This window comes from Temnothorax americanus, unplaced genomic scaffold, assembly GCF_048541705.1.
Source record: "Temnothorax americanus isolate GAGA-0224 unplaced genomic scaffold, ASM4854170v1 Scaffold7, whole genome shotgun sequence".
NCBI lineage: Eukaryota > Metazoa > Arthropoda > Insecta > Hymenoptera > Formicidae > Temnothorax > Temnothorax americanus.
In genome coordinates, this window is record NW_027509792.1 from 5,948,816 (window position 1) to 5,972,398 (window position 23,583).

The following is a 23,583-nucleotide window of genomic DNA, read 5'->3' on the forward strand; positions in this document are numbered from 1 at the left end:
CGCGAGACGCGACTGACAATCACTGACAGTGATGGTTTCTAATCCGGACTCCGGAGTCCGGAACCGGTCCATCCATATACAAGTGCCGTCGGTAACCCGTCTCACAGGGCAATACCTGTCGATAGGTATATTACCTATGGCTGGTGCATAAGAAGCAGAAGAGGTGCAGAAAGCGTTATAGTGAGTGTAGATAAACAAGCTACTGATTTTACGTTGACAAATTACACGTGCTGGGCACGCTGACCGTATGTAAAAAACCTGACAAGCCATTAACATTAAACATATTATTATAACCCAAAGGCACGGTTGAAGGCGCCAACGCTCCTAACCTAAAAGGAGGAAAACAAAAAAAAAAACACAAGAAGTAAGAAGAAGAGAAGAAGACAAATGACACGTGACACGTGCTAAGGGGTGCATGAGTTCTGAGATGAGTTTGGATCGACGAGTAACCGGAGTAACAACATGAGTGAAGAAGTTAAAGATTTCTCGCACTTGAAACTGAATTCTTGGCTCCTCGCTCAATGCGAGTCCATGGGTGAGTAATTTACTACAAAAATAATTTACGAAGAAACATATTTTTCCAGAAAATGTTTAATGGTTGTGAAGAGTTACAAGGAATGATCGTATCGAATAATATTCAGGACGTTAAACTTTGCGAAATTGACGAAACTATACAGCTATTTGTTTGTTTTAGGTTTAAAAAAGCCAACGCCGATTCAGCAGAATTGCATCCCTCAAATACTGACGGGCAAAGATTGCATAGGCTGCGCCAAGACCGGTAGTGGCAAAACTCTAGCATTTGCCCTGCCTGTTTTGCAAAAATTATGCGAGGATCCATATGGTATATTTGCTCTTGTGTTAACGCCAACGAGGGAACTAGCTTTTCAGGTGACTAATTTTACTTTCTTCTTGTCGTTACTTGCTATATAAATTGTTTTATATTTGTGAGATTTGTCAGATCGTCTCACAAGTAACGTTGTAATGTTATATACTTCAAAATAATAGAGAATAATTTTGACTGTGTACTGCATTGTATATGTATGGTATATCGTAACCAAAGGATAAAAAATTTGCTAGAAAGATGGAAAGAAAGAGAGAAAGAAATAGCAAATATCTAATTGATCAGAACTTTTAGTAGTTCTATTATGTTTATTTAAATTAATCGTATTACTCTCTTGGAACGATCTGATATTTGTACAAAACAGCCGTGCTTGCAGTTAATTATAATAAATCTGACTACATTTAATGGAATTATTTTAGATTGCTGATCAGTTTGCTGCTATTGGCAAGGCTATCAACCTGAAAAAATGTGTGATTGTTGGTGGCATGGATATGGTGGCACAAGGATTGGAATTGTCGAAACAGCCACATATAGTTGTAGCTACACCGGGTCGACTGGCAGATCATTTGGACAGTTGCGATACGTTCTCCCTGCAGAAGATCAAATTTTTAGTGTTGGACGAGGCTGATAGACTGCTCGGTGGCCATTTCGATGAACAGCTTAAGAAAATTTTTGCTGCGTTACCCAAGCAGAAACAAGTATTGTTTTTCAGCGCTACAATGACAGACGCTCTTGGCAAAGTGCAGCAAATAGCTTCTGATAAGGTATATCTCGACAATACAACTGTACGTTATGTTACATTACGGCTAGCAGGAATGAAATGACAACTTTTCTAGGTTTTTACGTGGCAAGAGAAAGATGACGCTGCTATTGCCACAGTAAAGGAATTGGATCAACGTTACGTGTTGTGTCCTAAGGATGTGCTCGATTCGTATCTGATAGAAGTAATTAGGACATTTCGCGCCACCAATAAAAATGGTTCCATCATGATATTCACGGATACTTGCCGGTAAAGAATACAATTGCTCTTGTCACGTAACATAAAAGATGCTTCAAAGATTACGTATCTATATCTAATAATATATTATTATTTTGTGTTGTACTTAGACAGTGTCAATTATTATCAATGACGTTGAATGATGTTGGATTTACGAACGTGGCTCTTCACGCGATGATTAAGCAAAAGGAACGTTTAGCAGCGCTAAACAAGTTCAAGTCAAACCACGTACAGATATTAATCGCTACCAATGTCGCGGCGAGAGGCCTCGATATTCCCACGGTGGAATTAGTCGTTAATCATACGATACCGAATGTACCGAAGGAATACATTCATAGAGTCGGTAGAACAGCTCGCGCAGGTAAAAACGGTATGGCGATAAGCTTGGTAACTCCACGCGATATCAAATTATTGCACGCGATCGAAGATGCCGTAGGTACTAAATTAACGGAATACAAAGTAGACGGTGAGTACACGTCCTATTTTGCGATCCTTTTTTTTCCAATAAAGATAGCTCAAAATCACATCTGATCATCCCTTAATTGACGCTAGACAAGGAAATTGTTACGATCTTGACGCAAATATCGGTGGCAAAACGGGAAGCGGAAATCAAATTGGATGAAACTGATTTTTATGAAAAGAAAAAGATCTATAAACAAAAAAAGTTAATCTTAGAAGAATTCGAAGGAGGCCAACCTCCGGATGAGGTGATAGATGACTGGAAGGAGGAGAGAAAGAAACGTAGAAAGGAGAAGAGAAAAGAGCGGAGAAACGAAAATTTTAAGTTTCTCGAGACACAGCGGTTTGTGTTAAAACACACACAACCTAATATATAATATATGTAATAAAAGACACCAAATGTACAACATACTTTATGCCTGTTTGTATAACTTGTGATACAATGATAAGTAATACTAGTGTTATCTTTTTACCACAGTTGTATTAATTCATTAAAGAAGAAAAAAAAGTAAAAATACGTTGTGTCTTGCGCCCAAATTGAACCATATTACAATTTATATTTAAATAATGATAAGTAATAATGCACATTGTACTAAGTGCATAATAACTTCAAAGATAAATGTACAAAAATATGTGACCAAGGTATGTTTTTTAATCGTTTTTGAAGACGTTTTTAACGTTTTATTTTTGTTTCGTTAAACTTGGTATTCGCTACTCGCAAAGTTTTATATAAATATCTTGTAAATTTAAATATTTATAAAACCATCTATCCCGATGTGTCATCTACATCTATGTATATCATGTCTGTGTGGCAAGTGCTGGATATTACAAATGTATGGAATAAAATATAATTGAAAAGGCAACTTTATATTAAAAAAAATAGTATCATACGGCTACGTGCGAAGAGAATTAACGCGTTTTTAAGATATTTAGAGGCGCGCTCTAATCTTTTCTTCGTTCTGTATTAAGTTTAATTTTTGTAAGAAGGCGTAGAGCTCGGCAACGTATTCCTTGGGATACGTGTAGAAGTGGGCAACGTGCGGCGACTCCTCGAATATCTTCATGTACGTCTGCAACATATAAATGCATACGTTCCTCTTACGTGATTCTCTCATGAGCCAGCGAACGCGAGGCGTTACCTTTATTCCTAAAGATTCCCAGTTATCGCGCAAAGACAAATTGCTGGTTACGGCTCCAACAGGATCGGTTTTACTCATGAACAGTAATGCTGGCACGCGTACACTGGTGGTATGAAATATCTGACTGGATCGAATGTAATACTGCGTCGCTTGCTGATGGAATGTCTTCATATGATATCTAAAAAGTAACTTGATTATAATTAGAGATACTTATTTGTTTGGCGTTTGATCTTTTGTCCCTGTTGCTTACTCTACGTATTTCTGTAGCACAGATTGCAGCATCGTGTTTTTCGGGAATACCGCACGAGGAAAACCAATCGCGATCTGACTGACATCGGCTATACTGTCCCACACTTGTCCGACAATTCTGTCGGTAATGTTATTGTATTTATCCTTATTGGTTTCTATCAAATCTAAAGCTTCACCCCACATGTAACCGCCTACCGAAAACCCGTGTAACAGAATTTGTTGATAACTTTCATTTTGCTTTAAGAAAGTTAACAAATCCGCTGCCACTAGCTGAAAACAAACTTCGAAAATTGTAACAAACGGATTTAAAATCCATCTTGGACGATTTACGATTTGCGACAGAATCTTGGACAGAATTCTATTTACAGTTTATACATAGAGAATCGTGTAACAAATTGTAAATTGTCTAAAGCAGATCTACCACGCGTACTTACTCTAGAGCCCTTCACAGGCCACATAAGCTGCCAAGGTGTAAGGGATACCACTGCCACGTCAAAACCTTGTTCCATGTACAAATTAACAAACTTCATGACGTGCCGTCGCTTTGATAACAGCCAAGTGAGGATAACCAACAAAGGACGATCGTTTGCTAGATTTATATTCCGAGCAACGTTTTTGGACGATATAATACGATTATCTTGCGTAAGAAACTCAATGTTCTTCGATACATGGTGCGAGGATATCACGCGTGCTAATTGTCCAATACCCTGCGAAAGAAATGGCAAACGTGGCACGAGGGAACGCACGATTAACATATATGTCACGATAACAACAATTGCAAATAGAAGAATGTATTACCAAGTATGGGTTACGTTTTAATAGCTGTGACTGCGCGCACAAGCTAATCTGCCTTCCCGAAAAGGCATTGCACAAAGCCCTGGCCATCATTGTGACAAAAAATTCGCCGCCTTTCTCTCGTACACCTTACACCTACAACAACAAAACAAAAATTTTATTATGTCACTTTTGGAATATAACGAGCAACGAAAGTCTAAGCGGAGCGTCGAGATCTACACTCGCAATTGATATTCCAATCCACTGAATTGAATGTTACATCAATTTTTACCAGTCGACTTCCTCAAAGATCCCACTTGGCAGGCAAATCGAACGAACACCACTGTGTGTTTATTGCTTCAGTATAGTTCCGTCTTCCGTCGACTCTGCGTAATGAACGATTCCTTACGATTGGTTTGTCGATTGTACATTGTACTTGACATAATTATCTCATCTTCCCCACCCCTTCCTACCTTCCCTCTCTCTTCCTCTGGGTCGATTCGAAACTTTCGAAAGGATCGAATTCCACCGCTACTGATTTGCATTTTCCGCCTAGGCGTCAAACGGCTGGCCCGAGAGGCAACAAATCTCTCGGTTATTGGAATGGAACGTTGATCAATGCCGCCATTTGTTGCGAGTTGCGACACAACGTCGACGACTCTAGTGGTTTGCCAAAATCACACACGTGCCATTTAAACCAGGCACGCGCACACGCGCACGGGAGCTGTAATATGGGCACGAGAAGTGCAGACACGTCTAATTTATCGTGAATATATTAGTCCAGTCACTATGTACATTTAAAAAAGACATAATTCTGACCCAGGATTTTTCTTTTTGGGGGTGTTGGGGGGATCAAGAAAAGCTTAATCTCAAGTTTTCGACCTTTGTTTCCCGCTTGCTTTTTTTGCGGGAGTAAAAATGTGAAAAATGGTTTTTCCGCGATAATTCGGTTTCTAATAAAGTTACAAGGTCGAATCGGAGCTCATTTTAAAGTTTTTTTTACGCTCTACAAATTATGTCGTATGACATTTTTACGTATGATCGATTGTTTTCGAGACATCGAACGAGAAAGGGAAATAAAAAAGTATGAGAGATATTTAGTTTTTTCTTTTTACTCATTATTGTCGTCCAAAATTGCAAAAATGCTTCAAATGAAACTTGTAGAGCGTAAAAAACCTACAATTTTTATTTGTTATTCATTTCATTTCGTTGAAAATTACGCCTTGTAGAGCGCCTCAAAGTGGAGAGTCGTCGCCATCGCGTCAGCGATAAAGTATTTCTTTTTTATAAACTTACTTCACAAATATTGTCACTTAGATATAAAACTGCACGCTTTCATGTATTCTTCAATGAAACGGTAAGTGTAATTAAGAAAACTTGACGGTTTCAAAATAGCTACAATAATTTCAGGCTTTGCAAGATTTATTTGCAACTTTGAGGCGTAGTGCGATATAGAAATTTCAACGAAATTAAAGTAATAAATAAGAACATTTTACGAATTTTATTGCTGTGCAAGTTTTATTTGAAGCGTTTATACAGATTCGTGTGCGAAAAACGATAAAATAGAAAAAAACGAACAAAAATGCTCAATTTTTCCTTTTCTCTTTCGATATCTCGAAAACTATCGATCGTACGCCAAAATATCACTGAACGTAACTTGTAGAGCGGGAAAAATCCTATAAAAAACACCTATTATGTTACTTATTTGCGTCAATGAAGTCGGAAATCTTAGCGAAAGCGTTCGGTGCCGCGTATCGACGTAACCAACGCGCCGCTAACGCGATGACGACGACTCTCCACTTTGAGGCGCTCTACAAGGCGTAATTTTCAACGAAATAAAATAAATAACAAATAAAAATTGTAGGTTTTTTTACGCTCTACAAGTTTTATTTGAAGCATTTTTGCAAATTCGGACGACAATAATGAGTAAAAAGAAAAAACTAAATATATCTCTCTCATACTTTTTTATTTCCCTTTCTCGTTCGATGTCTCGAAAACAATCGATCATACGTAAAAATGTCATACGACATAATTTGTAGAGCGTAAAAAAAGCTTTAAAATGAGCTCCGATTCGACCTTGTAACTTTATTAGAAACCGAGTTATCGCGGAAAAACCATTTTTTCACATTTTTTACTCCCGTAAAAAAAGCAAGCGGGAAACAGAGGTCGAAAACTTGAGATTAAGCTTTTCTTGAGCCCCCCAACACCCCCCAAAAGAAAAATCCTGGGTCAGAATTATGTCTTTTATAATCCGTTTTTTTGTACATAGTGACTGGACTATATCGTTATCCGTTGTCGTGATGACTCGACGCGTAAAGTCCGAGGTCCGACGACAAAAGGCTATTCTACAATTGCGTAAGCGTAAGGTTGTAGGAGTAGGAGTAGTAGTCGTGAATGTTGTACAACGGTTCAGTCTACAATAAAGTAACGATACGTTGTAAACTTGATTACAGCAACCAATCAGAGTGCAGCGGAAAGTACAGAGGTCAAGGCACTTCCGATACTCGTCCAGCACAAACTTTTCATTTGTTGATCTTTGTGTGAAATGCATCGTTTTTTCCATAATAACTCGTTGTTTCTCACCAGCCCAATCAATTCTCTACACGATAATAAGTTTAAAAAAGTTTCATCTTCCTCGTACTGAGCACTTTCCTCGTATTCCATGATGAACACGTACCAAAAACACTACAATAGAAAAAAAGAATACTTTCGGATGCCGAGGAAGAATGTTATAACTTGACTCTTGAGATCTTTATAGCGGTCTTCGGTTCGGATCACGTGTATTTACTATTTCGACAAAAACAATTATAGCAGCGCGCGGCGTGATGACGCGTAACAGCACTCTGATTGGTTGGCTCTTACGTTCACATCTGGCGTAGTCGTGAAAGATGAAGTTCAACCATCTTCCACAACACGCTTTACAACCGCAGTACCGCTCTACAACCACGCCGTACAACACTTTTACAACCACTTACGACCACGCTTACGCAATTGTAGAATAGCCTAAACTCGTCCAGCCGGTCCAGCGGCTGGATAAAACCCGTTGCGAGTGTTTATCAAATTTATATCTATTTTACAATACGAGACGGGTTCCGGTAGTGTCAACCCCCGACGGCGGCGCGCGCGCTGCCGCTGAGATGCTCGCTCGCTCTCGGAGTGGATCTCGTCCGGCGGGACGAAGTCTTTCCGCCGCGAGACGCGAGACTACAACAGATTACAATATGGCATACACGGCATAACGCCATACGCGCCCATGCCCATATGCGACGTACACACGACCGGATTCCTTATTTTTTTTCCCGGGGGTGCGCGCGCGCGCGCACGCGCCGCTCTGGCTCCCGAGGTTTCCACATCTGCGTTCGCGACGAGCAAAACTTGAAAATTCTACTTGCGATGTAATACACGATAATAATAATATACGCGCGGTATAAAAGAATAGAGCGTCGAGATACGCGGCGCAAGAAACGCGTGTCAGATTTCTACTTTGAAGCTCGCGAATTATAGATCGGCTGAACAATGGGCTTTAAGTGGCGAACGCACGCAAAGCGGAGAAAGAGAATAAGACGTACGTGAAGTACGCTGAATGGTGCAGTATTTCGAAAGAGGGTCTGCCCTTTTCAATCCGGTCTCCTCTTAATATTCTTCACGCGTACCGCGATAAATACTCATTTTAAATCTATATAACTGCATATTTAAAACGAATGAGATGTATTACACTTAAATCGCATTTAAATTTTTACTTAAAGTTGATACTTCTCACGAAGCAGAAATAAACACGAGTACGCGGAAATTTCCGTAAAAATCATGATAGAAGACGCATTCAAACATTTCAGTCTCACGTTTTTCTAAGTACAATGATCAAGACAATGGAAGAACGTTCACATATTTAAAACGAATGAAATGATTTTTACATTTAATTTACATTACAATTTTTGCTTGTAACGATGTAGACACGGCGTTTACATATATATATAAAGCTAAAAAGAAAAAAAGAAACTGAATGATGAGACAATTTGTATAATATTTTCATAAAAAAAAAAAAAACGCGTTCGATACTATAAATAATTTAACATTGAATTGTGACCTTTAAGACTACGCGCAAAATTTATTTCGATGAATTTGAAATTTCGAAATTTATCGAGTCACGTAAAAATGTGAATATAAAATTAATTGAATGTGACAGCGACGAAAACATTAATATTTTCGCACTTTTATCAATATGTCATTATAATGATGCTGTGCAAGAATATAGAGATGTGCTTGCAGAAATACTTATGTATACATTCTTGAAGCGTTTATTTGACAAAAGTTAATCGAAACGCAGTGATAAAATCTCTCGCTGTAAACATTGCCTCATTCCAATCGATTTTATTAGAATAACATAACGTAATAATGTACACATATTTCTATCGAAATAGAATTTTAATCGCGCCGTAAACGAGAGCGCCCGGATAACACAATGTCCAAAATCGGGACATGAGACGGTACGTCTTCGAAACGTCATCTTATAAAACATCTCAATTACGTTAAGGGGTTAGTCTACTCGAGAATGGTCAAAAAATCGATTTTTTTTTATTGGCTTAAAAAATCCTTTGAACCCTCTAGAATAAGGGACAAAAGGTCTTATACCTGCCAGAACTCGTTTTCATTGAAATTTCGAGCTCCTACCCAAGCGCTCCGGAGTGCTCCGAAACGCCTATCTGCTGCAAATCGTTACCTGTTCGGCGGGTACAACATAACGATTTACCATTTAATTTTGAATTTCTCTAATAAACTAACGACACCAACAGATGTCGTTAAAAATACTTTATAGTCAGTCAGAAGTATTTTCAACAGACAGCATGCCAGTATTGCATCATTTTGCTCTGAAACGAGTGTTTAGTGGCGCGAAAACCGTGGAAGTGGCATCGTATTTTGCAGCAAACATTTTTAATCACGGGTACGAGAGTATTCTACAAATGATGGACGTCCTGAACTTACAAATTGGGCCAAATGCCGTCGAAATGTGCGATAAAGCGGATGAGCTGCGAATTGCAATTGCTGACAAGCGGTCGTTCGAGACCTCCAAACAAGAAAGAATTAATAGAAGAATAGCACAATCGGCTCTCGAAGAGAATTTTTACGAGGTAGAAGGTTTACTGTATGACGCAGGAATGGCTGATTAACAGTAAGACGCTTAAAATGCAATTTTTCACTCAAAAAATTAGTACCGAAACTTTAAACGCGTTTTTCTCAAAACTATGTTTTTCAAAACGGTGTACACGATATCTCGAGTTCTAATCGATGAATCGACTTCAAATTTGGTACACATATTCTATGGAATAGTAGTTACGGAATGACGAACGATTTTATCATTATAATATTTTGTTCAATAATTATTAATAATAATAACACGTAATTTGAGTCCAAAAATGCAGCAAAAAATTCAGGAATTTTTTTCTTGACGCCAAAAACAAGGAGAGAAAAAACGCTTCGTCATTCCGTAGACAATACAATATAGTTTATGACTATATTTTTTTTTTTGGTTTCAGACCATCCACATTCCAGAAACCATGTACACCGTTTGACCACCTCTAAAAAACATGGTTGCGCGCGAAGGGGTGCCTCATCGCCATTTTAAAATTTTTCAACGCATAAAAATTTGGACATGTTCTCGAAACTTTAACAAAGAAAATAAAAAAAAAACATTCATTTATCACCGATACTTCGTCTGAAATTAATTCTTGAAAATTCGCCTGTTTTTGGCTCTCTCGAGTAGACTAACCCCTTAAGACGCCTTATGTCGATTTTGAACATTGCCAACTAAGGCGTTGTCTGATTTGCGCAAAAAGCACGGTACGCTCGAAAACGCATTCCCGGGCATTCCTCGTTCTTCCGTAAAATTACGTCGCGCTACGTGCGTCGACGTTCATACTCTCGCGCAACTCCAATTCTCTTTTTTTTTTCTTCTCCTCCACGCCCTCGCAAAACGAGAAACGCGCGTTCTAACGACGACCGTCGAACGGACCGACGCGACGATTTATTTAAATTATACTTACACTCCGGTCGATGCTTCGCGCAATCCACCCGAGTCTGACCGAGTCTGACGAGCCAGTCAGACGGGCGGCCGTCCAGACGGCTTTTGTCGCGTGCCCGTCACGTGAACGCGGCGGCCGCGCTGCGTTTTGATGCACTTGCGCCCGACGCACGCCGCGCGTCTCGTGGATGACGCTTCTTTTTTCGCGCGGGATGCCCAGCCTCCGGCATGCAACGTCTTGCTAAATAGATCCTCAAGATCCTGAGTCACCGGTGACGATGTGGATTTCAGGCGCCGCGCCGCGCCGGTCGGGCTGTCGCACACGCACGTGTATACCGTTACGTTCCGCGACGCGCCATCGTAGAATTTTAAGAATTCTAATATCCTCGAGACTTCCCCTAAGTGTTGTATCACTTCCTTTTCAATTGTAATATTAGACCTTTTGTCTCTCTATGTTGCACATAGAAAAAATGAAAAGGTTTTTCTCCCCGAAATCGTTTGTTACACAACTGTAATTAGGACTCGGCTAACAGAGATATAATAACTATTCTTCTTAACTATCGACCCTCATCTTTTTATCTTTTCCAGCAGTTCATGTCTTATCGTGCAAAGATAAATATTCAAATGAGTTTGCAAATGTTGTTATTCCTCAGAGAGGAATTATTAACATCGTGCAATTGCGTATAATATAAACTCTATTACCGCGCGTAGATGGGCGAGGAATGTTACGAATATATACGTACGGTAATCACTTTGCACATGTAAATCGACTCTCGGAGGTTCGGAAACAGGTTCATTAATCTTGCGTAACAGCTGTTTCCGAATGTGTTGATGAATATTCCAGTCATTTTAGGATAAACAACATTTTCGAAATCGTTTTAGCGTCATTTCTGTTTCAAAGAATGCAAACCATTCGTCTAGAAATTCACTTGTTGTGACTGGAAATGTTAATTATACATATTGTAATACAAAACATTATATTTGTTTTTAATGATGTATATGTATAATTATTATATTATCCAGACAGCATTCCACGCTGTGTGGATATATAATCATTGTTATATAATTTTTATATATGTAAAATATACCTAAATTTATTTAATTTATACGGAGATGGAGGATAGAGAATATGATAGAATACACCGCGCGCTGCGTCCCAGATAGAAGCATCTAACTGTGCATCGGAGCGTAAAAAGGACCGTGTTAAATAACTTTAATAAACTCCCGACAGGGCTCAATTGATACGCTCGCGTGCAAAGAAGCGCTTCTACATCAAGACGACCAGCTGTTGCATTAAAGTAGCCGGCACGAATGCGCATCGTTGAGTAGCAAACGTCAAATAAACACGGACGTCGCGGAAAAAACGGAATTCACACGCATTTTCTCCGTAATTCGGGGAAAGACTGAAATTAATGACATTAGCGAAATAAAATGGCCAAGTACGATAGTAAATTAATGATGATACCATTACCGATTTTATTTCAGAGCCATTCCTGAGATATAATATTGTTTTTGTTAAGCTTTCATTAATATATTGCTACGAAACATTCTGCCGTGTGTGTATGCTAAAAAAACGTAGCTTTTTAAGAAAAAAATCACTATCTTCGCAATGTTCGAGATAATAATAAACGTAATGAGAAGAGCGGTGATAATGGTATCTGTAGCAATAGCGAATTAGATCACTTGCACTAGTCTGATCCGATGTATGCTAAAGGCTGGCTATGTATGCAGTTATTTGATAAAAACATAATATATATATCAACATTTTGACCGATAAAATATCTCACGTCAATTTTTAATTTAAGTTATAATATGACATTTTATTAGTTGAAATGCTTATATTATGCTTTTTCACTTAGATATCTTCACGTATAATAACAGTCTTCAGAGCATTGGAGAACAGACTCGGTGCATGTCCGTCGAAATTGCTCTCTATAGTACAATAAAGACCGTAAAAGGCTTCAACTTCCTATATGCTGTCTGCGGCAGTTTAAAGGATTCAGCACATCGATCGGTTTCGCGCAATTAAGGAACCACATAAATTTAATCTATATTGAAAAAGAAATAAATACGTATTTTTTTTTTATAAGTTCCAATAAGCTCTTTAATTACGTGAAATTAGTCGATTTCTAATTTTCTGAAATAATTATTAACATAATGGATCGTCATATCGAATCGACTTCGCGAGCACGACAAACGGAAATGACTGATTTGGGTTACACACACATACAGACCCCGGGCATTTGTGGTAGCCACGTGAAGGATTTTATTACAGTTTTCGTATGCTATTTAAATATTAAACGGTACCTATGTATATGTGTAAATTACGCTTGGACACGACATCGACATAGACTTGTTGGAACATCGTTACGTTAGTGACAAAATACCGAGTAGCGTAAGTAGCGTGTAAAGGTAGTAATCGGTATATAATGACTATTCTAAGTTTCCCCTTACGAAAGAAGTGTGCTAGAAACACATTTGGTCTAAACGAAGGCTCTTGACTCGGATCTTTGTCTTACATTCCTACGCTACGTGTACCTGTTCTGCAATCTAGACAGATTCCGACCTCGTGCGAAACGCAGGAGGGTCGTCGTCCCTATGTATACGAGAGTGTAGCTTTACCGACATGATCTTTTTCTTTTTACTGTAACGTCGCGGAAACGCTAGATTTCGCAGTAACTTATTTACAATCCACAGACAGAGATGGTTTTATAATCGCATCGCATGCGCGCTCTCATTGATTTAAGACTGTTACTGTGACTGTGAACGCGTTTCGTACACACTTGCGGCTCTTCTTACGCCTTACGCAAAAACAAACGAGCACAACAATGTTAAATCAACGATTACATAATTACGCGGAGGATGATCTTTTACAGGCGTCTCGTGTCACGTCTGATTCTGTGTTGCGCGCGATATAAAGTAGCGACGACTAATTAGTCTCTCTCGTTACAGCCGATCTGATATACCACCCGTAACTTAGCAGTACCTTCTTTACAAGCCATTAATAATAAATTACTTAAGTGTACGTCATATAAAACACACATACGTATGCCTGTGTATAAATAGTTTCTACGCAGTTTTTTTTTTAGTATGACATAAGGAATTCAATCGTATAATTTAATCGCCACGGTGATATACCGAAAGGGATATTAAAAAAGAAAAAAAAACAAGCCGTTATTGAAAATTCATATTCTTCGTCGGAGATGGATATGCAAGATCGAAATGCAAAACATTAAATATATTGTGCGTATGACACATTAATAATTTGTATAAGATACGGTATAATGATTCCAATGATCCGCATGAACACAAATAGACGAGTTTCTTTGCATATAAATATGTGTATATATATTTATATAATATATATATATCTCACGTATATTATTTCCTATCCTTTCTCCGATTTCTAAATATCGCGCTACAATAGACTGCCAAATTTATTATAGCATGCGCAGTGTGGCCCCTCGCATAAGAGTGTAAGAGATATTTTCTTTTTTCTGACTATTATAATTCTAGATTCGATTAAATTCGATCCTATGGTCGATCGGTCGTTCACTTTTTTCGCGCTCAAGTGACTGACATAAAAAAATATATCCAGCCACCTTTCCCAGTCGGACGAATAGCTATAAAATTACATCTCTCCCTACACGAATATAGACGTTCAGAATCTCTAAGTCACACTTTTCTCGTACCACAACGTAGACTTCGTTAACGTCGATAAGATTCGTGTAATTTCTTACCAATTACGCTAATCCTTCTAGGTTTTATTCTCTAGTTTGATGGCCACAGAAAATTATCCGCTCGTAAATTTACAGTCAACGTTCTTTCCTTGACCTCAAATGACAGAGATGGACGCTTTTCGTTACCCCTTTTGCAATTATTGCGTGATTGTAAATTGTCGTTTTCTGATATCTGTTTGCTTTGGATTTCAATGAGGACAACGAAATTCTTCGTATCATAAAAGTTTGCAGGTGTCACTGTTATATTTACAACAATTTGCATGTTAATCCATTAGAAAAGTATAGAACTAATGTTGTAATGCGCATTGAGTGAACAACTCATCGATACAATTAATGATAAAAATTCTGAAAGAGAAAGTGCTGCAGAGAATACTTTCTCTTCCGTTGTCTAGTGAACTATCTCTTTGTGACTTCGTCTTTATAATGTGTACTGTGCAATGTTCTCTATATCGTTACATTATATTGTTCGTTGTACATTGGATTCTGTCTCTAATCAGATAACGGGTCATCTGCAAACTTCTATAATATACCAAGTTACAATAAAATTATATACAAATGTGCCATTAAATGTTCATAATTAATATAAATATATATCCCCAGGATATATACGTACGCGTATACATATGCGATCGAATATGACATGTGTAAGTTTCTCGTTTACATCTGGATTTGTGCAATACACATGTCTAAATTCGAATATGTAAATGTTAGCTAGATTACTTATGCATGAATGTTAATGAATTGAGCATTACGAATATGTATGTACAATAATACTTCTCTATTTATACACGCGTAATGTATGTACAATTGATGTATATCATTATTGAATAACATATCGAAATAAGGTACACTTTCGCGACTTAATCATAAACTCTAAAAGACGATAGTATAATTAATACAATGATAATCGTAATCAATAAAATATCTTTTAACGATATATGTATAAAGATTTATAAAAACCGATTGCGCAAAATTGTACAATTAATAAGAATAATAGAAGAATAATAATACAAAATATAAAGAACGTAACAAAATTTATATCTACGTACTGATCAGCAATCAGATAATGGAAGCACTTTAATTTATTGGATATTTTCCTATTTATCCTGAATTAGTTGTTTAAATAACTAACTCGTCATCATGCCATGGATGTCTGTGTGACTTTATAAATTAGAAAACAAGTTATAAATCGAGTTATAAAATGATGTATACAAAGTATATAATAATACATCAACATTGCGCGTATCAAGGCCATTTTCTAAATACTTTAGCTAAATTACTTATAACAATCCAAATTGTTCGTTAAAATAGAACATTTTCCTTTTCACGGCGGAGGTGTACAATGAATACACCCGCTAAGAAAAGACATATAATAATACATTCACCTAATCTCGATCAACAATTTTAAAACGTAGTCCAGTCTTGAATGTCAATAATAAAATTACTGGTTGTGCTCTCGTATAATATAACTTTCGATACACAAGCATAATAAATTATCGGTGGCAAATAAGCCGATCGTCTACAATGGCAGATTAAGAAAGAGAAAAATTATATAAAGCCCGGTATGACTGACAATAAATATGGATCAGATCCATAATCTTAAATATCTCAGGATAAAATAAATATCCGTGCAATAATACGCTTAAATCTCGCTAAAGTCGAAAATGATGGAATTTCAACTTTTAGTTGGATTAGCGATTACCTATACATATACAAATACGGTCCCATCCAGACAATCGCAAGTACAAATTTAAGCGTATCATCGCACAGACTGTCGCGTTTGCGCTTATTGTTTCATATTAGTCTACGTGTGCGTATGCCCCCCGCCCCCCGAGATATTTAGATTTTTCTAAGAAGAATCCTCTTTTCTCCATACGCAATTTCTTTCCTCTTCGTTTATTCCATAATTCTACTTTTAATTACGTGTCATGGCTTCACGCGCATAAGCATGATTATTACACAACCCATATTAATCTTTTTTATACATTGCGCGCATGTCGAAAAAGATAGCAAGTTTGAAATCAGTAGCTCAAAACGGAAAACCGATATTCCTTCCCTTACGATCGCAAATGGCAGTAACGTCGCGCAAAAATGAATTCGTTATCTCGTTACAGTTACGCATAACCAATGGCAGTATAAATTCCGAGTAGTTTTCAGCATTATGTACTACCCTTCGTCATTTTTTGCACATATTTACATGCGAAATACGCATAATTGTTTTGCGCTAAAATTTCCTATTGCACCCACCGCGCGAATGCACTTATTAACTCGACATGTCGTCGATCACTTACACGGCGCGTTTATTACAACACGTTTAATTAATGGCCCATTAAGTTCGCACAACGGCTCTAAACACATTGCACAGCTCGAGATACAGCATGCGTGATACGCGTGCATGTGTTAGTCGCTTTGAAGTCGATAATATCCCGAAGAGCGGCGGAGAAAACCAACGACAAATACGCCGTACCGGCGTAATCCCGAATCCGAATGTGTCGTGTAAATACTTACACAAAAGGCCAAGTCATATACAAGTTTCTAACACTAGGCGACTTTGCGTCGGGTCTCAGAAAGCCTCCACAAAACTCGCCGGAAATAGCCCCGTACGACCGGTACGCTGCTGCATACCCTTGTACCATCCGTCGTCGCGCTTCTTCTGCACGTATATTATATCTCCCACGCGTAGTTCCAGTTCGAACTCGCTATTAGGCGGATATGGTACGATACAACGGAATCTATACCCCGTGCTGAAATCCAACACAATTATCATGAAACGACGAGGAACGTTGTAATTTTGCGACTAACGGGCGCAAGTTAACGAAAGTTGAACTCGGGAATTTGAGAGACAAACATTATACCTACCGGTCGCGCGACGATTGCTGCTTCATTTGCTTTCCCATTCCAGCGTCTAGAGAATTACTCTTGCGATGATGATTTCCAACGGTTGAGCATACCATTGCACCGGATTCATTGGATCTAGATGGAAGTAAAGAGCCTACATGTAACAAGACTGTCACTACTAATACAGAGAATTGCGGTAATTTGTGGCAATTTGTTATATATGAATAGAAAATGTATGATATGCTAACGTTATATACCAGACGATTCAGCATCACACAAGCATAAATAAATGAAATATATCTAAATTATTGCATTTTGCACAGAGAATTATTAACAAAGAACTATGTAACAAACGGTAAACATTTAATGGATTCATCACAGTTCACATTGGGAATTTTTAAAACATGCAAAATATCTGCAATCAATGTTCCTCTAACTATAAAAGTTTACCTTGTGCAAAAGAGTGTGCTATAATTTTGTGATGTATGAAAAACATCTATATATTGTTAATTACGCAACAATGCAAAATAAATTGTATAAATCTAGACATTTCTAAGCTTACCTTGAAATGAAATGCAGTTCTATCTCGCAATAAATTGCAAACACTAATATAAAAAAAAAGAAAAAAAAGGAACCGAATTATATATAAAATTCTCAAATTCATATATTGACTTACACATGGAGTGTGTCTTCGCCGTAAAAATTAAGAAATGACTGCTTAAAATAAAAAAATATTAATTTTTGTTTAGGACAGTTTATCGTCGAATAATCTATGTCATCCTGCACTTTCATAAAAGTAAACAAATGCTACAATTGTATTATTAATTGTCGTAAAATATAAAGAACGTCGCAGCTTTTCCAATACCAAAACGATTGTTCCCTTTCATGAATAATCCTAATTTATCTACTAGCTGGCAAAATATGCGCGCAGAGGAGTTTCACGAATTTCGAGGCCGGTTCTTATTTAGAATTTCAAACGACTAACCTCTGGGTTACTGACACTGGTAAGGAGGGTCTCTCCTTGTATTTCAGTCTCTGTGAGGATGTGACGTGCCCTTGCACAGAGCCTGGACCTAAGCGGTGTGGGCTGTTTGAAGCGTTTAATTCCTGTGTAGGTACCACCTGTAGCAACTGACTTGGGCAAGACCCCGATCTGCGATTGTCAATTTGCCCACCCACCCCGTCCCAACACAATATTAGAGAAACATTTCAAGGCGTGCAGTTTGTGTCATGCTGCACAAAGCATGATGATGTAAATATTATTCGTGGGTGGCTGCTTAGCCACCTATTAATCTATTCTGTACGTGTGCATAATTATTGGTGATGCAACGATCATGCAACAATCTTAACAAACAAAAAGAAAAAAGTAGCGCTTTTACTTAAACATTTAAACTAACACTTCGACAAACATTCATACAAATTGCTTGACAATCTAAGAACACGTAATGTACATAATAATGCATGTATGTGCATACGGAAATTAGCAGGATTAGGTGAGATATATGTCAAACAAGATCGATTATCAGAACGTGCAATTTGCAGATCAACGTTGTTCTCGACTTCTGGATTATAATACAGATTGTACAGACACATAAGTTCGCGATAAAATAAATTAACTGTGTACTCACCGAACGTGCATCGGATTGACGGAATTACCGTCGTCGAATACAGGATTATCCATCGAGTACGTAGTAGGTGGAGGCGATTTAGACTTTTTAATATTGGTCAAGCGCCGCATCAAAGAGACGCATTTATCCTTCTTTTCCTTGGGCTGTAATTTATAAGTGGATATACATATAAACAACGTTATTACTATATTAAAGAAATATAGTACTTGTATAAAGGCTTGTCGCAGGAATAATACCTTTTCCGTGGTTCTGGACGCTGTCGCAGCTGCATTCGACGTTGCGATACCGCCTGCTACACGTAGAGTATTATTCGGGCTTCTATTCATGTCGCTCACGGAAGAGGAAGGAGCTGAGATAGTAACGCTGCTATTATTAGCATTATTGATACCTGCTGCCGGTTGTAGCGACGACGACACGGCGATTTGTTTACCGGGGGAAGCTGAAAAGGAACACATAATTGTGTGTGTGTGTCGGCATAATTGTAACATCAACAAAAAGCATAATCCAACGCGATATATTTTAAGTACTTACGAATATTTGCCGTCATCACCGCGCTGTGACTGCGTCCGAGCGGGGTGGCAGCTGCATTCTGGTCCTTGTGTCGGGGCGGACTAGTTTCTTGATTCGGTCCTTGATTCGACTGAGCGGCGCCGTGCCAGGACGAAGACACAGTCGTCGTGGATGGGCTGATGGCGCGCGGCGGTAATTCAGGCGGCGGTAGGGTGCGAGGATTATACGGCTGCGGCGCGGGACCCTTGCTCTTCGTGTATGTCACCGCCAAACGTGACTCAGCGTTCGACGGAGCGTTCGACAGTGGCGAACCTTGATGTTGGCTCGGTGAGTTTGGAGATCCACGGCACAATCCGCGTTGACATCTGCTGCAAATACATCGAAGAACGTAACGCGAATGATCAGGCTAATCCGCGAGACAGAGATTGAAAGGTAAATGCGTACTTGGCAGGTGCAACGTAGTTTCCAGGAAAAACCCCGCACTTCTGAGTACGATTGGACGTTCCTTTGAACCATCCGTCCTGACAGCGTTCCGTCACCATGTAAATCCCGCCCTTTCGTAACTCAAGCTCGTCCGCTTTCTGGGGCTTGTATGGATATAACGCTACGTATGCCGCAGGTAAATGCGTCGCGCCGGATGCGCCGGTAGTCTGACCAGCGGGTATATTTTGCGACGCCTGGGCGAGAACGAGATCGCTGCTGCCACTTCGCCTGTGACGAAGATTATGATCCGTACAACTACCGCTCGTCTAGAACAGAAAGAAATTCATTCAAATTCAGCATAAATTTCACGAAAGGAAAAGAAAGAAAAGATGTTAAAATGCAAAAGCGATAGAGAACCATACATTGAGCGAGGTAGCAGTTCGCGCGTATGTAGCTATCCATACGGAAAAAGAATTGTCAGAAAAAAAACATGGTTTTCTTACTTGTAAGGAGGAAAACGGCTCATTGCCTCCGCTATTATTGGCGTTATTAGCGACACTGTCTACCGGAGGACTAAGTATTTCAGCGCTATGTCTATGATGGGGATGTGCATGATGACCTGTATTGACGGCAGTGAAACTATGACGTTTAACGTTATGCCTGTTGCCGACCGCGGGTGGCGACGTCGCGGGACTCCCAGGGCTGCTCGGGGCAGTACTGGAACTGCTGGATGTGGTCGAACTGTTGGGGGTGTTCGGAGTAGTGGTCGTGGAGCTGCCGCCAGACGATACGTTTGAGACAGAATCAGATACCTGTGCAGCATTTATGCAATATAATATCAAAACACATGTCTCACGAAACATATCTTATATCGAGTAGGTGGTTTCATTAGAAATATATACCTGTACTACGTGCGGCCGAGACTGGCTAGTTGTTTGCACATTACGCGAGTGATCGGTTGGTATCAACGGCGTGGTTTCTTCGTTCGTCGGAGTTGGCGGGGCTACCCTCGACGGTCCCGGCTGTACGCTGATTAAAAAATTAATTAACGTATACATTCATTTTTAAAAAGCACGGCAACTGTATCAATCGACTGTTCTACTTACTTGGTCGAGAGTTTCATCAAAGCTCTAGCGACGCTGTTCAGCTCGACGAAAGCTAGTGGAAAGATACCAATTCTGTCCAAGAGTTTACCTTCCGCCCAATTTTCGTCCACTCTTCTGATAACGCTGATTACTTCCCCCTAAAAATACATTTACACTCATATATTTTGTTTATACATATGTGCCGGCGACACATCAACGGCGAGTGATTAGAGACATATGACCCTACCTTGTTAAAAGTTAGACAACCATCTTCGTCATCATTCGTCATCCTAAAATCGTATAGCGCTTTACATTGAGGTACGTGCGGTGTCAAAGGCGTCATCACCTGAAAATTGCGACAAAGCAAATTACAATGAATTCAAATTTACAGTGTACGAAAACATTCAATTTTTCCAAGATTCTCGCGTCATACCTGAACGTAAGACAGAGGAAAGACACCGTGATTATTGCCACATTCCCCGAAGTACCAATTGTTGTCAATCTTCTTCCGGAGGATGACTATATCACCCTTCTTAAAACTCAAATCGCTGCAGGAACAAACAATAATATTCATATAGTAGAATAGGCGCAAGTATAAACCACGAACGTACGAACGGCAATGCGTACCCTGGCACCTTGGAGACATAATCGTAGATCGCCCTTCCGTACGCCTGGTTGTGCAGATGTACCTGCTTGGCGGCGGCATTGGAGTGTCGCACCGCCGGCTCGGAGCCGATGGTGGGCGCGAGATTGCCGGTGACGATGGGCGCCGGGGCGACCTGGTGACCGCCGAACAGCCGTTGGGGGACGGCGGTGGGGCCGGAGGACCTCGACAATGGCAGAGCGGACTTGGCCTGGTTCTTCGGCGCGGCGTTGCGCATCCCTTCGAGGATGCGCATCAGCAACACGTTCGGCGGCAGGTCGTCCACCTTGGCGTCCACGAGGACGCGGCATTCCGGGCAGCGTAGCTCGCGATGGGTGCTAACGATCTCCTCCAGGCACTTCTTGCAGAACGTGTGCTGGCACGGCAGCACCTTGCTGGACGTGTCGAGTCGCTCCAGGCATACCGAGCACTCCAACAAGTCGTTCAGCATGCACTCGTCCATCGCGAGGCGATCCTGGCGATCCTTCGGCTTCTCGACTCGACGCGCGCTACCCAATCGGTCGCCGATCGTTCCCTCGATCGTACCTACTCCGGACTCGCGCTCGCTCTATCGAAACGTACTCCCTCCCTTCATCTAACCCTCCCCAATTGTTCCCTCTCACTCTCCCTCTCGGTCCGTCTCTCTCGTCGGCCCTCCCGCGATCCGCCGTCGCGCAGAAAGAAACGGATGGTTTATCGGGCGGCACTGGCTGCAGTTCCGGCACCGCCGAGCGTAGGAATTCAATTCGCTTTTACACGCTCGTTCTCCCTCCTCTCCTCTCTTCTCTCTCTCTCGTTATCTCTCTCTATCCCTCTATCCGCCCTTCGCGCTCGCTCGAGGGAAGGTGCGCGGCCGCCCCGTCCCCCGGAATCCGGAATACGCACGCTCGCCTATTCGCTCGGTCAATCGACGGTTTGATTAACGTCTCGGCCGTCGCACGGCGGCGGCACGGCCTCGGCGCGCATCGCGGCCACGGCATCGATCAATCGCGCGCCTCGTTGATCCCGTTCGCGGCGAGAGTTCGTGCACCCGCGACACCGCCGTCGTCGTCCACGCCGACGAGCCCGACGGCGACGTTACCGCGACGTTACCCGATCGTTGACTCCTCCGTCCGCGGCGTTTCCGCTTCTCTCTCGCTCTCTCTCTCTCTCTCTCTCTCTCTCTCTCTCTCTCTCTCTCTCTCTCTCTCTTTCTCTCCCTCTTCACTGCACGTTTTTAAAAAGTCATTCGCCCTGCACACGGCGCACGCAGGCTGATATGTGTATGTATACACACTGTAATAGGCATACGTACGCGCCCAGAAGTGCAGCGTCGCGCATTATGTACACACATAAGTACACGCGCCAACTTCCTTCAGCGTGCTGAGCGTGCTAGCACGAAGTCGCGCGTGTCGCGTGGTGTCGCGTCTCGCGTTTAGCCTCGTGCGTCATGACAAAAGTCGATTATAAGAAATAAAAGATTTCAATTTTTATCGATTGATCTAATTGCGAAAACAGCGACGTTATCTGTCTTTAATTTTTACGTGCTTATAATCTCATATAATAAACATACAGATATATTGACACCGCGCTGTTACACGGCGCCGTTAATCGGGTTTAATAACATATCGGTAGTTCTTAGACTAGCCAATCACACTCATTCTTCGGAAGAAGGGAATAGCTAATTCCTTTAATATTTTCATGCAATTATATCGTGCTTGCCCTATTCGAATATTTTGTATATTCTCCCCCGCCTCCCGGCCGCTCAACGACGAGTCATATGCTACGCGGCACCACACGAAGACCTGAATCTCAACGTGCATTCCGAATCAATTAAAAATGTACGATAACGTTAATTATTGAGCGTTTTATCGATTAAAATGTTATATTTTTTACAATTAAATAACTTTATGTGCATGGCAGTGTGCGCCAACACGATTTGGACGTAAGAGCAGTAGAAGAAAAACAGGATGAAAACTACGGAGTTCAGCTCAAAAAGAACAAACCTATCTTCATCAGATCCGTTCTTCGTGGTTTCAGTATTACTTCTCCACCTGAAATAAAATAGGTATATAATCGAAGCAGGAAAAAAGGAAAAGATGAAAAGTGCAAGAAGAATTCAGTTGTGAAAAACAATAACTGCTATCTTTGAACAGCTAGAGGGAGTTGAATGGATCGACGTTTCAACTCGAGCCCAACGTTTTCCGAACGCACCCGCTCGCTTAAACACACAACCCTACTCCCTAGTGTAAAACGTGAACA

At 40.3% G+C, this 23,583-nt stretch overlaps 4 protein-coding genes across 9 annotated transcripts; 2 read left to right on the plus strand and 2 right to left on the minus strand.

Annotated features, from left to right (window-relative positions):
• The first annotated feature begins 15 nt into the window (after positions 1 to 15).
• On the plus strand, positions 16 to 2,866 carry Dbp45a (putative ATP-dependent RNA helicase Dbp45A). The gene is made up of 7 exons (XM_077421887.1): positions 16 to 180; positions 301 to 535; positions 695 to 888; positions 1,261 to 1,605; positions 1,678 to 1,850; positions 1,949 to 2,304; positions 2,391 to 2,866. The coding sequence occupies exons 2-7, from the start codon at positions 463 to 465 to the stop codon at positions 2,672 to 2,674; spliced, it is 1,425 nt and encodes a 474-aa protein (XP_077278013.1). The 5' UTR covers positions 16 to 180; positions 301 to 462; the 3' UTR covers positions 2,675 to 2,866.
• On the minus strand, positions 2,665 to 5,133 carry L(2)k09913 (transmembrane protein 53-like lethal (2) k09913). Of its 3 annotated transcripts, none has more exons than XM_077421893.1 (7): positions 4,933 to 5,133; positions 4,740 to 4,845; positions 4,484 to 4,615; positions 4,120 to 4,392; positions 3,687 to 3,955; positions 3,437 to 3,614; positions 2,665 to 3,367 (listed from the first exon to the last, which is right to left on the minus strand). In XM_077421893.1, exons 3-7 carry the CDS (start codon positions 4,571 to 4,573, stop codon positions 3,227 to 3,229), a joined length of 951 nt encoding a protein of 316 aa, XP_077278019.1. In that variant the 5' UTR covers positions 4,574 to 4,615; positions 4,740 to 4,845; positions 4,933 to 5,133; the 3' UTR covers positions 2,665 to 3,226. The 3 variants fall into 3 exon arrangements, with proteins under 3 accessions (XP_077278019.1, XP_077278018.1, XP_077278020.1); XM_077421892.1 differs by having other exon boundaries at positions 4,752 to 4,845; positions 4,933 to 5,130; XM_077421894.1 differs by lacking the exons at positions 4,740 to 4,845; positions 4,933 to 5,133 and adding an exon at positions 4,706 to 4,724.
• On the minus strand, positions 5,123 to 22,469 carry Posh (SH3 domain containing ring finger posh). 3 transcript variants are annotated; one of them, XM_077421879.1, is made up of 14 exons: positions 21,327 to 22,469; positions 21,133 to 21,247; positions 20,947 to 21,045; positions 20,721 to 20,857; positions 20,517 to 20,643; positions 20,118 to 20,426; positions 19,636 to 19,940; positions 19,213 to 19,556; positions 18,918 to 19,120; positions 18,682 to 18,824; positions 18,039 to 18,206; positions 17,075 to 17,188; positions 10,498 to 16,959; positions 5,123 to 5,183 (listed from the first exon to the last, which is right to left on the minus strand). In XM_077421879.1, exons 1-13 carry the CDS (start codon positions 21,803 to 21,805, stop codon positions 16,779 to 16,781), a joined length of 2,724 nt encoding a protein of 907 aa, XP_077278005.1. In that variant the 5' UTR covers positions 21,806 to 22,469; the 3' UTR covers positions 5,123 to 5,183; positions 10,498 to 16,778. The 3 variants fall into 3 exon arrangements, with proteins under 3 accessions (XP_077278005.1, XP_077278004.1, XP_077278007.1); XM_077421878.1 differs by having other exon boundaries at positions 19,213 to 19,559; positions 21,327 to 22,468; XM_077421881.1 differs by lacking the exon at positions 18,039 to 18,206 and having other exon boundaries at positions 19,213 to 19,559; positions 21,327 to 22,464.
• Positions 9,139 to 10,488, plus strand: LOC143906091 (uncharacterized). 2 transcript variants are annotated; one of them, XR_013259443.1, is made up of 2 exons: positions 9,139 to 9,626; positions 9,991 to 10,488. XR_013259443.1 is itself a non-coding variant. In XM_077421897.1 (2 exons), exons 1-2 carry the CDS (start codon positions 9,250 to 9,252, stop codon positions 10,024 to 10,026), a joined length of 372 nt encoding a protein of 123 aa, XP_077278023.1. In that variant the 5' UTR covers positions 9,139 to 9,249; the 3' UTR covers positions 10,027 to 10,488. The 2 variants fall into 2 exon arrangements, 1 of the variants encoding a protein (XP_077278023.1); XM_077421897.1 differs by having other exon boundaries at positions 9,139 to 9,585.
• Positions 22,470 to 23,583: the final 1,114 nt, after the last annotated feature.

Coding starts and splice junctions, on each gene's coding strand:
- LOC143906091 (XM_077421897.1), top strand. CDS start 9,250: ATGTCGTTAAAAATACTTTATAGTCAGTCAGAAGTATTTTCAACAGAC. Junction 9,586..9,990: donor TCGAAGAGAATTTTTACGAG/GTAGAAGGTTTA, acceptor TTTTGGTTTCAG/ACCATCCACATTCCAGAAAC.
- Posh (XM_077421878.1), bottom strand. CDS start 21,805: ATGGACGAGTGCATGCTGAACGACTTGTTGGAGTGCTCGGTATGCCTG. Junction 21,248..21,326: donor TATGTCTCCAAGGTGCCAGG/GTACGCATTGCC, acceptor TTGTTCCTGCAG/CGATTTGAGTTTTAAGAAGG. Junction 18,825..18,917: donor CGTCCAGAACCACGGAAAAG/GTATTATTCCTG, acceptor TATAAATTACAG/CCCAAGGAAAAGAAGGATAA.
- Dbp45a (XM_077421887.1), top strand. CDS start 463: ATGAGTGAAGAAGTTAAAGATTTCTCGCACTTGAAACTGAATTCTTGG. Junction 889..1,260: donor CGAGGGAACTAGCTTTTCAG/GTGACTAATTTT, acceptor GAATTATTTTAG/ATTGCTGATCAGTTTGCTGC. Junction 1,851..1,948: donor ATATTCACGGATACTTGCCG/GTAAAGAATACA, acceptor TGTTGTACTTAG/ACAGTGTCAATTATTATCAA.